At 40.9% G+C, this 13,291-nt stretch overlaps 1 protein-coding gene across 4 annotated transcripts in view; it reads right to left on the bottom strand.

Annotated features, from left to right (window-relative positions):
* Positions 1-2,241: 2,241 nt before the first annotated feature.
* LOC143940355 (tRNA (32-2'-O)-methyltransferase regulator THADA-like) overlaps positions 2,242-13,291 on the bottom strand; it is a 67,652-nt gene continuing 56,602 nt past the window's right edge. For 2 of the 4 annotated variants that reach the window (XM_077461612.1, XM_077461613.1), the window contains 5 exons: positions 12,132-12,361; positions 5,740-5,925; positions 5,421-5,666; positions 3,873-4,081; positions 2,242-3,439 (listed from right to left, as the gene is read on the bottom strand). In XM_077461612.1, coding sequence (XP_077317738.1) covers positions 3,207-3,439; positions 3,873-4,081; positions 5,421-5,666; positions 5,740-5,925; positions 12,132-12,361 — 1,104 coding nt within the window. In that variant the 3' untranslated portion in view covers positions 2,242-3,206. Of the gene's footprint in view, positions 3,440-3,872; positions 4,082-5,420; positions 5,926-12,131; positions 12,362-13,291 lie in introns of those variants that run through there. The other 2 variants (XR_013263859.1, XM_077461614.1) reach the window with 2 other exon arrangements.

The raw sequence follows: 13,291 nt of genomic DNA, 5'->3' as shown, positions 1-13,291 counted from the left end.
AAATCCTGTACCACTCTTTGTGTGATTTGAGGCTAGGACAGAGGTTCACCTTCTAGCAGGACAATGACTCCAAACATACGGCTAAAGCAACACTTGAGTGGTTTAAGGGGAAACATGTAAATGTGTTGGAATGGCCTCGTCTAAGCCCAGACCTCAATAAAATAGAAAATCTGCAGTCAGACTTAAAGATTGCTGTTCACAAGTGCAAACCATCCAACTTGAAGTAGCTGGAGCAGTTTTGCAAGGAGGAATGGGCAAAAATCCCAGTGGTAAGATGTGGCAAGCTCAGAGATTTATCCAAAGCAACTTGCAGCTGTGATAGCCACAAAAGGTGGCTCTACAAAGTATTGACTTTAGGGGGGTGAGTTATGCACGTGAGTTTGTTTTGTCCGATTTGTTTTTTTTTTTTTTTTTATTGAGAAGCTGTGGGCATATTCTGTAAATTAAATGATGCAAATTCTCAAACCAATCCATGTTAATTCCAGGTTGTGAGGCAACAAAACATTAAAAATGCCAAGGGGGTGCCAAGGCACTGCATCAGAATGTTTAAATTGCGAAAATATACATTGTACCATTTTAGGAAATTAATGAAATAGGGACATTTTTTTCATTGATGGCAACAACACATCTCAAAAAAGTGGGGACAGGACCATGTTCACTATGGTGTAGCATCACCCCTTCTTTTAGCAAAGCTCTGTAATTGTCTGGGAACTCATGAGACCAGTTGCTGGAGTTTTGGGAGAGGAATGTTGTCCCATTCCTGCCTGATATTGGATTCTAACTGCTCAACAGTCCTGGGTCTTCTGTGTCATATTTTTCATTTCAAGTTGCACCAAATATTTGAATTTGTGAAAGGTCTGGACTGCAGGCAGGCAAGTTGAGCACCCAGACTTCTACCTGTACTATGAAACCATGCCATTGTCATAGATGCAGTACAGCATTGTCCTGCTAAAATATTGTTGTCTGAATGGGAGTATATGCTGCTTTAAAACCTAAATATATCTTGCAGCATTGATGATGCCTTTGAAAATGCGCAATCTGCCCATTCCATACATACTAATGCACCCCATACTATCAGAGATGACAGCTTTCAAACTGAGCACAACTAACCAGGCGGAAGTCAGTGTCCTCTTTAGTCTGGAGGATGCGACGCCCATGGTTGCCAAAAAGAAATGTGAAATATCAATTCGTCTGACCACAGAACAGATTTCCACTTGGCAAGACTATTTTAAATGAGCTTGGGCCCAGAGAAGATGGTGACATTTCTGGATTACGTTCAGTTATGGCTTCTTTTTTGCATGATAGAGTTTTAACCTGCATTTTTTGAATGACGTAGAACTGTGTTCGCAGACAGTGTTTTTGTAAGTATTCATGAGCCCATGCAGTGATCCTCACCACAGAATAATTTCTGTTTTTAATGCAGTGCCATCTGAGGGCCTGAAGATCATGAGCATCTAATATTGGGTTTTGGCCTGGTCTCTTGCACATAGAGATTTTGCCACATTCTCTGTATCTTTTGATATCATATACTGTACATTAGGGATGGGCGAAGTTTCGGCCCAAGCATGAGTTCGGGCCAAACATTTGCCTCGTCGACCGTTCGATGAACACCTGAATTTGCAGGGTGTTCGCCCTCAATGCTCTAAGCACTGCACATTCTGCACCCTGACTGGGCAAAGCTTTGCCCAAATGGGGTTGCAGTGTAAGCTGGTTGTTAAGGAGTCTTTAACAACCAATGAGTCATCAGCTGTCACAATGGGTTTCCCCTCTGACAGCTAAATAAAAAGAAATAAAGGCGTGTGCCCCCCCCCCCCCCCCCAAATCCATACCAGACCCTTATCTGGGCATGCAGCCTGGCAGGTCAGGAAAGGTGCGAGACAAGCGAGTGCCCCCCTCATGAACCATACCAGGTCACATGCCCTCAACATGGGGGGGTGCTTTGGGGCAAGGGGGCACAAGGGTCTCTTCCCCACAACCCTGGGCTGTGGTTGTGAGGGTCTGCGGACAGGGGGCTAATCCGAATCTGGAAGCTACCCGAAATCACCAAAAGTAGTACAGAAACTACTTTTGGGAATTGGTGTGGAGCCGCAAATGTGGCATTGCACGCAAATCGCATCAATGTGAACCAGGGATCAATCTCTGTCCGTTTGAGGTATTCCCTACAAAGCCAAAAGGAAATATTAGGACACAAGTCCAATACATAATTTTATTATAAAAATTAAGAACAAAATACTGCATTCATTAAAAAGTAAAAATATAAATTTTATTGGTAGCAACATGTTAAATACTATTAAAAACATGATTATTTTCTATAATTTGTCCAAGACATAAAATATAGCTTTGATAACTGACACAAGAATAGGATCAATGCTTGCAGTTAGGTTTTGATCACGTTGGCACATATTTTTATTTATTTAAAAGTACATGAAGTCTCACACATAGTTAAATAGTCAGGTTGAAAAAAGACAAGTCCATCCAGTTCAACCACAAAAAAAAAAAAAAAAATACAATCCTATACCCACAGCTGATCCAGAGGAAGGCAAAAAAAAAAAAAAAAAAAAAAAAAAAAAAAAAAAAAAACCCAGCAAAAGCATGATCCAAATTGCTACAGCAGGGGAAAAAAAAATCCTTCCTCCGCCGCCGAGAGGCAATCGGTTTTTCCCTGGATCAACTTTACCTATAAAATGTCAGTACCCAGTTATAGTATGACACAAGACCATTACATTTGTTGGGGTTCCTTACTGATCGATCATGATGCCACATTTATTACATACTAAAAGACATTTCTCACTTTTAAAGATGCTTGAGACCTGCATCTCCTTCTAATGTCTACAGATGAATCAGATGCCTTGCTCATAAGCGTATGTCCACTCTGCTGTGTACAGCAATCATCCAGTAGCACACGGATGAGGTCACTTCATAAAGGTTTATTCCACCATATAAAAGATTCTTCTCTGTCAGACAAGATAGACTAATCTGATTTATGGGTACTTTAACTACATTAAAAGGGAAATGTTAGAGCGGACATAGCTAGAAATGATAATAAAATTATTAAAAGGACACCATTCATTGGGAGAGGGATCAGGATGCCATATATTATGGCTTCACAGTTCTCTGTGTGTTCTTTTACATTAAAAGCATGCTTACATACACTGAAAATATACATTTATTCAGTTGCCCAAGTTTGTAGCCGTAGGGGAATGTCTCTAGGAATGTCCCATTTTCATCTTCATACTGGAAGATCCTAAGCCGTGCAAAGCAAGTTCCTCCTTTAGCTGAACTAGCTCCTCCCTTAGGGCGCCCAGAGTATGCGGAGTGCCAACTTGTGTTATTATTTCATGAGCTCTGAGAAGAAGCTCTCCTCGAATCAACAAACCTAAAACAGCAGAATGTACCCGGGAACACCCAGAAGCTGCAAGCCATGAAACACACAGGGAATCTGGAAATGGCAACAAGTGTTAGAAACAAACATTTCACTAGTTAAATTCAACTTTTTTTCTCTACTATTGTGTAGTATATGGGGCAAATTTGGAGTTCCAATATCAGTGGGCTTGGTTGACATTTCTAATATTTATGAGTACCAGAAGAAAACCCCCCAAACCCCTTGGACAATAATTGAAAAGCCAGTAGGAGGTTTTTTTTCTAGCCAATTAATGCCGCTTTCATCAGATTAAATCATTACTGGGGGTGATTGCAATACTTTATGTACACACTGAGAACTTGTAAAGTGAAGAAGAGTGGGGGTTGTTCATAAAAAGATACATAAAAACAAAAAATGTTCCACAGCTCAATTAACCCCACACTTCTACACACTGTAATCTTTAGTGTATGGCCAGCTTACATCACACTTTACCTTTTATTATATTACTTACCATGCTGTTTTTTCCAACTGTGGTATTGTCTTAACTGCTCTTTTACTATTGTTGTTGTGAACTGCACCCACTGCAGCAAAACTGAGCACAAGGAAACTGTGCGTGACATGACACCCATCAAGTCATAAAGCAATGGATGCAAGAGGGAGGAAAGGAAATTGGGATCTGCAAACATATTTGGTTTATCCTCCTCATATAGAGCAACAGATCTGTAAAAACACGAGAAGCACATCACAGATATTTTAGCAAGAATAATAAATTAAAGCTGGAACACTGTGAAGTAGGGGGTCTAACACTTTATAAGTTCCATTATTATTATTATTTGCGCTGCCTAACACAACACGTTTTATGTTTGCTGTTGGCAAACAATCATCTTTTATTGTACTAAATGAAAACCATATTGCTAAAGTTAATGCCATTTGCATGTCCTAACTAAACTTGAAAACTGCCATGTAGAATTACCCTGTTTTGCCATCACTGGTAACATTCTTAAGCTCCTTTCACAAAAGCAGACTGATCCCTTTTCCTCTACGGAGCGGCGGCTTTAAACAGACATGTGTCCGTTTACACCTGCTGACATCCAATCCGATCCAATACACTAAAAACAGACAGATCGGATGGCATTTGGGTGTAAACGGACAGGCAGTCCATTTACATCTAACCGCCCAAAGAGGAGACCGGGCTGTGTCTGATATGGACCAGCCATCCACCTGCTCTGCGGGGATAAGCAGATTGATTCCCTGCTGAGCTCGCGGAGTCTGCCCCTTGTGTAAGGAGCCCTAAAGCAGATCTATGGTCAAAGAATACACTTGCATCAGCACGGTAATAATAATAAAAAATTGTTATATTTTACAATCCAATATAATCTTACTTGAAAAATCTGTAGGTCAGAAGGCAGGCTCTGCGAATTCTGTTACATAGCAGTGCATATCAACAGAGCTTAGTGAATGTATCACAATATTCAAAGTAGTAAATATGTGGGGGATCTTCACTAGGTACATTTATAAACGTCAAAATTGTTCAGATTAAAAGCAGTAGGCTAGAAATATTTGACATCCAATGTGGAAATGAGTAGGATTTAAAATTTTGAGCATAGAGCTGTAATGCCGCGCACACACGGTTAGACTTTCCGGCATAAAAAGTCAGACGGAATAATTTCATCAGATAGTCCGATCATGTGTGGGCTTCAGCAAACTTTTTTTTTTTTCAAAAATTCTGACAGACTTAGAAATAGAACATGTTTTAAGTCTTTATGATGGAATCAATTTCTATCGGGAAAACCTGTTTGTCTGTATGCTGTTCCGACGGACCAAAAATGATGAAATGGCAGCTATTGGCTACTGAACTTCCTTTTGCTAGTCCCGTCGTACATGTTGTACGCCACCGTGTTCTAAACGATCGGACTTTGGTGTGATCATGTGTAGGCAAGTTTCAGCGGAACGCCATCGGAAAAACCATCAGAGTTTATTCTGAAGGGAAAAACGGTCGTGTGTACGCAGCATTAGCTGCATTTACAGACTGAAGCAAGTACTATACTAAGTCAATTACCTTTCATTAAGGAATGATAGTACAGTCCGCAGATCACATGAAGGCAGTTGATGTATTAGAGCATTAAAGGTCTCCTCATAGCCCCAGAAAGAGTCCCTCAGAAGTTCCAGGAGACACACAATGGCCCAGTCACTGTGGAAAGTTGTCTCAGGTGGCCGATTTAAGGCTGTCACAGCGAACCTTGTAGTAAGTTCTCTAACACCTCTGTCCTCATCTTGCAGCAAATTCACTGCACATAATATGGCTCTAATGCAAAAATAAAGAAAGGAGTGATGAAAAAAAGAAAACTAATAATACACCAATAGTGAGAACTTCTTACCTTACTGCCAGTTGTGCAAGCTTTGATGTATCACACTTGAGAGCTAGTCTCACCAGGTCAACTCCAACCAATTGAAGTGCATCTGCTGCAGCTAGACGCAATTTCTCACAGGAAATAGCTGGGTCTGCATAAGCTGTGAGGATAGAGAGCCAGCGGGTAACCAGGGAGAGGTCATCCAGAACTTGACTACAAATCAAAAAATATAAACAGAAATGCAACCTAATTGGCAGTTATGCTTTTGGCATAAAACCTAAAAAATAAATAAAAAAGACTGGATAGCATAATAGTGCTAAACTGCGAAAAACGAATTGTTCTAAAAATACTTAACATTTGACATCAACATACACTTTCTATCACTCCTGTACACAATACAGTACACACATTATATATTATTTCATACCGACCGGTTAAGACATAGTGTTTCTTGGTGCTGAGATGCAACTATAATTCAAGAATAAAAAAATAAAAAAACCCACACGTACCAAACTATTGTACAAGTTAAAGCGGTTAACCACTTCCCGCCACGCGTACACAGATGTGTGTCCTCGGCTTTCAGGGTTTATACCGGGATGAAATGCAGCTGCAGGCATCATCCCAATACTGTTGTTTAGAGCAGGCAATCGGCTTTCCAGGTATAACAACTGATGTGGCTAAAAGCCACTCGGCTGTTATACCGGAGGAGCGGGAGGGACGTCCCCCCCCCCTCCCCCCCTTCCCGTTCCACCAGAAGGCACGATCGAACAGCCACTGCTTCTGGCGGCTAGTGACAGACTGGAATGAAGCAGGAAATGACTTTGTTCCAGTCTCCTGGATGTAAACACGGAAGCAACGTCACTTCCTGTTTACTCGGCTACCAATGGTGCCAGATTTTAAAAAATATACAGTATTCAGATACACAGTTTTTGGTGATCTGAATACTTTGAAGTGCAAAGGAGGGATTGGAGGTTCTTTAGACCCCAATCCCTCCATAAAGAGTACCTGTCACCACCTATTACTAGGGGTGCAACGGATTGTCACCAATCTGTGATCTGAACGGGTCACCCTGTTCGGATCGGCACACACCGAGATCTGCGGAGCACTCCGCGACCTCGGCCTTAGGAAAGGCCGCGGCTTCGGACTAGCTCTGGAGCGGCAGCCATCTTGGTGCACCCATCGGCTGTTTACAATGTAATCGCTCCATCAAATGATGGAGCGATCACTTGTAAACAAACTGGTGCCATGATGCTCTGACAATTGCAGTCACAGCCATCCCTCCATACTCTGCAATACCCAGCCAATGTTGCAATGGGGAGATGACGTGGATATTACAGTAGGGACTATATGGTGGTGGAATTTTAACAGGTTTTTGCAAATTCAATTATTATTTGCTGATCTGAAAAAATTATCTGATCCGTGACAACCATCTGATCCGTGAGTTTTTTGATCCGTTGCACCCCTACCCATTACTGTGCCAAGGGATGTTTACATTCCTTGCGACAGAAATAAAAGTGATCAAATTTTTTTTTTTTTAAAGCACAATTTAATAATATAAAAATAAGAAAAAAAAAATTCAAAGCGACCCCGTCACCGCGAGCTCACGCAGCAAAGAAGACGCATCCGGAAGTCGTGCCCGCATATGTAAACGGTGTTCAAATCACACATGTGAGGTATCGACATGATTGTCAGAGCGAGAGCAATAAGTCTAGCATTAAACCTTCTCCGTAACTCTAACCTGGTAACCGTAAAAAAAAAAAAAAAAAAAAAAAAAAAAAAAAACGAAAAATGTTGCCTATGGAGATTTTTAGGTACCATTTGTCGCCATTTCACAAGTGCGTGCAATTATAAAGCGTGAAATGTTTGGTATTTATTTACTAGGTGTAACATCATCTTTCACATTATACAAAAAAATTAGGATAACTGTACCGTTTTTTTTTTTTTTTAATTCAAGAAAGTGTCCACACACACACACAGTAATTAGTTTTTTTTTTTTAAAGTCAGCAGCTACAAAAATTTGCAAAAAAAAAAATAAGATTTTTAGTAGACAGACACTCACCTGTCCCACGATCCAGCGGTGCACTCACCCCAGCCGTGTTCTCCCCGTGTCTTCCCTCAGCGGTGCCGGAATCTTCACTATGGGCACCCAGCTGCGACAGCTTGTGGCTTCACAGCCGGGTGCCCACTGCGCACATAACTGGTCCCAAAGTCTTCCTGGACCTGTCATGTGTCCCAGAAGACTTCGGGAGGGAGAGGGGAAGGAGAACTTCCATTTGTGTTGCCTTAGGCCAGTGATGGCGAACCTTGGCACTCCAGGTGTTTTGGAACTACATTTCCCATGATGCTCATGCACTCTGAAGTGTAGATGAGCATCATGGGAAATGTAGTTCCAAAACATCTGGGGTGCCAAGGTTCGCCATCACTGCCTTAGGCGATCGGAAGCAGAAGTGGGAGCAGGTAACTGTCAAAATCGGGTATCTGCTCCCCCTCTTCTCCACAAAAGCTCAGTTTCACAAATAGGAGATAGGGAGGAGGCTTTAAAGTGGAAGTTTCACTTTTGGGTGGAACTCTGCTTTAAAATTGCAGATAACTAATCCTTAGATATAGCAGCAACATTAGTTTTCCTTTTGAAGGCTTTTTTTCCCCCTTTATTTTCATCTGGTGAGCAGTTAGATGGTTGAGACAAACCATTTACCACTCAGGAGGTACTTGCAATGATCAGATTTTAGCTCCACCAGAAAAGGAAAAAAAAAAAAAAAAAAAAAAAAAAAAAAAAAGGTAGTTTGCTGTAACTGCTTATAAGTGTAGGCAGATTGTTTTTATAGTTAACCTTTTTCCCCCTCCTCTTCCATTTCTTTCTCCTTCCCTTATCATCACCTCTTTTTAATTGAACGACTTCTGGCCACTCCCCCCCTTTTAATTTTATGTTCATTTAACTCCCCCATTGTTTTTATAGTTAATTTTTCTCCCCTCCTTTCCATTTCTGGCCATCCACCCCCTTTTTATTTCCATTTAACGTCCTCATTGTTTTTATAGTTAATTTTTCTCCCTCTCCCTTCCATTTCTTTCCCCTTCCTTTATTATCACTTCCTTTCAATTGAACAACGTCTGGCCACTCCCCCCTTTCTATTTCCATTTAATGCCCCCATTGATATCCATCATTGGCTTTGAAGGAGCAGCACGGTCGCCTATCCATCGCGCCCCGAAAGCTCAGGAAACGTGTCGCGGAGTAGTGACGTCATCTCCTCGTGTCCCGCTTGCAGCAGCGCCTCAAGCCTCGTTCTCCATACATTGTGCCCACTGCGGCCGGCAGTTTTCCATCTAAACAGTGGGCACATAGGGAAGAGCGGCCAGGCAGACTGCAAACTAGATGGATATGATGACTGATCGAATTGTTTTGATGGATTATAATGCTTTAATCGCTAATGGAAAATGCGAGTCTGTTTTTATTAGCTTTAAAATAAAATTGTACTTTTAAACAAATCTGCACCCAGAGGCTCCCCTCTCTTTGTGTTTGCATTATAAGTGTAGGCTGCAGTTCAGCTTTAGTTTTGTTTAGTCAAGTCTAAATCTGCTAATCTAAAAGTAACCTCTCCCCAGACTGACAATACTGCTCTCCAAAAGTTGTTTGCTTCGCTACTTCATCCAGGAACTAGGTTACTGGCTGGCTCACCAGATGAAATAAAGGGCAAAAAAAAAAAAAGAAAAGAAAAAAAAAAAAAAAAAAAAAAAAAAGAAAATAAATAAACGTAGCTACAACATCCAAGCACTGGCAAGCTGCAATATATTTCATTTTTGTTTTGGGGACTAATAATGCTTTAAAGGGGTTGTAAACCCGCAAGGTTTTTCACCTTAATGCATTCTATGCATCAGGTGAAAAACCTGCTTTAGTGTAGCATCCCCCCAGTGGCCCGCCCCCCCCCCCCGTTTTACTTAACTGAACCTGGTCTTTCCCGTGGCGGGAACGAGCACACCAGCTCCAGCCAGTGTCTCGTGTCCTGACTGGATAGACTGATGGCAGTGCAGCCATTGGCTTCTGCTGCTGTCAATCAAATCCAACGATGTGGAGGGTGGGGCTGAGTCCCGCTGTCTGTGTCAATAGACGCAGCAGCAGGACGTGGGTGCGTGCCCGCACGGGTGCCCCAAGGGACAGCGCTTCTCCGACGGGGTACTCGAGAAGATGAGGAGCCAGGAGTGCCTCTGAGGGACACCAGAAGAGGATAAGGGCCACTCTGTACAAAACCAACTGCACAGAGGGAGTAAGCATGACAAAAAAAATTACCTTTAGCTATCCTTTAAATATGAAAGCATAATATTAAAAAAAATAATGACAAAACATTTAATCCTACCATGTAAATTTCACAGAATATTCAATAAATAGATAAAAAAATGATATAAAACAAATAAGTCTCCTTTACTTTATGATGGGAGTAAGCCAGAGACCCTCTCCCCCCTTGTTTCCCCCTTATTTCCCCCACACCTGAAACTCATATCATAATCTCCTTCCCTTATCCCATCCCATCTGTACTTCCTTACCCCCTCCTTGGCACCCCCCCCCCCCCCGTTTTCTTTCTATATCTTTAGACTTTGCCGTACATACCCTATATCGACACATATCTCCAGACTCCACACTCAATAATACTCCTCTTCATGACAATAGTGCACCACGCACTATGCAATTTTTCACCTATGCACTCTTTGAACGATATATAACCCCAAAGTATTCACCATTCCCCATGTTTTTCAACAACCCTCTTTAGCCTCCAATTAAGCATACCCCCCCCCTACATATCAAGCCACAGTAGGTCTGCCTAGATCACATTCCCTCAGGTCATACTAAAGCGTACCTGGACATCTTGTCTACAGATGTATACAAAGAGGGTGTACAATAGAGGTCACCGTAGGACTAGGCGGTATTATCTCTTATGATGTTTTCAGGGGTCATAAGATCCTCCTGTTGCTCTTCTAACTTATACATGGACACAAAATCCAGTTGAACAATTGGGTCCACTATAATCTCCAGTTTCGCCTACTACTAGTTCTCTATGGTAGTAATAAGTACTCTGATTGTGGAAATGGAATTTAAAATTGAGTTATGTAACCTGCTTTATACATGTGTTATTTGTTAATACTCTGTCTTATATTAATAAAACTTTTTGAAACAAAAAAAAAAAAAAAAAAATAAAACAAATAAGATTCACATGGGATCTGTCTGAACTTCTATGAAGATCCTGGTATTTAAACATAAACAAGGTAAACCACAGTTCATTATTGTGCAGCATTTATAGCCAATTTCATATCATTAAGAACCCAAAATGGAATCAGTATAATGAAGGTAAAAAATATTTACATACAGCCAGATAATAAAGACCTGAGTTGAAATTCAATGAAGATCCCACTGCCGGTCAAATTCTTTTTACTGACTTTTTGATAATTCTGTGAATGCATTTGGGGGAAAAATTCTAAACTGGGTTGTTGTTCTTAATTATTTTTTATGCATTCGAGCTAGAGAATTCTAAACCATGATTTGTTTTAAGATAAAATTACTTTTTTTAAGCTTTATAGTGCTACAGTTTCTTATGGAGTAAACACAGCTTTCAATTTCATTCAGTTGTGGCTTTTACTATCAACTATTGGCCTAGGGTAGTACATGGTTCATTCCTTTTTCTTTTATGTAAATAGCCCAATTCCCTACCTGAATTACTGAAAGCAGTTGAAACACGCCAAAAAGGTCTTGTACGCACCGATTTGGTCTTGCATGCGATCAGGGCCATGAAAGCCACATTAGCAGTCATTAAATCATTGCAGAGCAATTTTCACTCATCATTACGTGTAAACCTCACAGGACCTTCAAAGACTCGACTTAGGGGAAGGGGAGCACTGCCCAGGCCCTGTACAGGACGAGGTCATCTGTTACACATTACCCTGTCCGCAGGATCCAGTGCTGACCGACATTACAGGCCATCTCTGCTCTTGCATGTGGGGTCTGGGTACAGTCTCCTCTTGGCCTTCTAGCCATAATGACTCATACATGAAGTCCTTCTCTACCCCAGCAGGGGTGTTAAAATTAAGGGCAGAAATTATGGGAACTAAAGCCATCAAAAGGAGGTCCTCAGAGAGAGATTTTCATATGTACATCCATCACCTAAGAACACTAGGTAAAACTGAGGCTTAGCTGAGCTGGGAGGGTTATGCCTAGGTATGGAATTCTTGCCATTTTGGCCAGTGCCCATTCACTGTACTAAACCTGTTATTTTGCATTTGTAAATCCAAAGTCCTTTAAATTGTACACACACACACACACACACACACACACACACACACACACACACTACACGGCTTACACATACATTGGTGTAAATGCAATAGAAGTCTCCTCTTTGATTTCTTATACAATACTATATTAGACTTTTAGTTACCCATGTGCCAGCAGCAGACTGAGTGTGGAAAGTGCATATCCTTGGATCTGAGGTCCTCCTTTTCTAGACTCTAGGAGGTGGAGGAGGACATTGATACACTCAATGTTCTTTGTGTGCGGAGGGTGGTGAACAAGGAGAGAAGGACAGATTCTGTGCAGATGGACATAGCTCTCTAAATGCAGACTGAGATTTAAATGGTGATCTTCTCCCAACATGTCGTATAATGTATTCTGGAATTTAAACATAAGCAAAATGTGATAAGAAAAGGAAAACTACAAGGAATTAAAATATAATTAACAAAGCAATTAACGCAAATATGTACAGGTAAAACACTTTCTTTATATTCTTTAAAAGTGTATATTGCAGATCTTCAACTAATTTTACCCAAATGTGACCACATTTATGAATTTAGTAGGACCGCCTGGAGACAAAAAAATACTGCTGAATAATGCCATTTGCCTTTTACTTTATTTACAAAGCAATTAAAAATAAATAAATAAAAAAACACTGCTATATTAACAGATCGGGTTAGTTTCTGCAAAATAATACACTCACAAATAGTGGTGGCACAAAAGTACAATAGATTGTCATGCAAAGCATAAAACTAAAGTATGGGTAAGCTGGTAACCATATTAACACACACATGAGACTGAGATACACACATGCTTCAAACCAGCATCAATTCTTACACTTGCACAAAGTCAGGGATTTTGTGGGATTAGAGTTAGGTGTAAGATTAACAAATTATGCCAAGCAGGTGTTAATGATCATCAATTTCATATGTAGGTAACAAAGTTATTAAATGAAACAAAAACAGCTGTGTGGGAGGCTTAAAACTGGGTGAGGAACAGCCAAACTCTGCTACTACGGTGAGGTTTTGGAAGACTGTTTCATGTCACAGGTCATACATACATCATGGCAAGACTGAGCACAACAAGACACAAGGTAGTTATACTGTAGCACCAAGGTCTTTCCCAGGCAATGATTTCAAAGCAGACTGGGGTTTCAATATGTGCTGATCAAGCTCTTTTGAAAAAAAACACAAAAATGGGCAATGCTGAGGCCATAGGTGCAGTGGTCGGCCAAGGAAATTTAATAAAGCAGATGAAAGACACATCAGGCTTTCCTTTAACATCAGAAGATGTCCAACAGAGCCATCA

The sequence above is a fragment of the Lithobates pipiens genome, unplaced genomic scaffold (assembly GCF_037356315.1).
Source record: "Lithobates pipiens isolate NorthernLeopardFrog02 unplaced genomic scaffold, aLitPip1_a1.2 Scaffold_3, whole genome shotgun sequence".
NCBI classification, from domain to species: Eukaryota; Metazoa; Chordata; class Amphibia; order Anura; family Ranidae; genus Lithobates; species Lithobates pipiens.
This window is presented reverse-complemented; position numbering and strand designations above follow the sequence as displayed.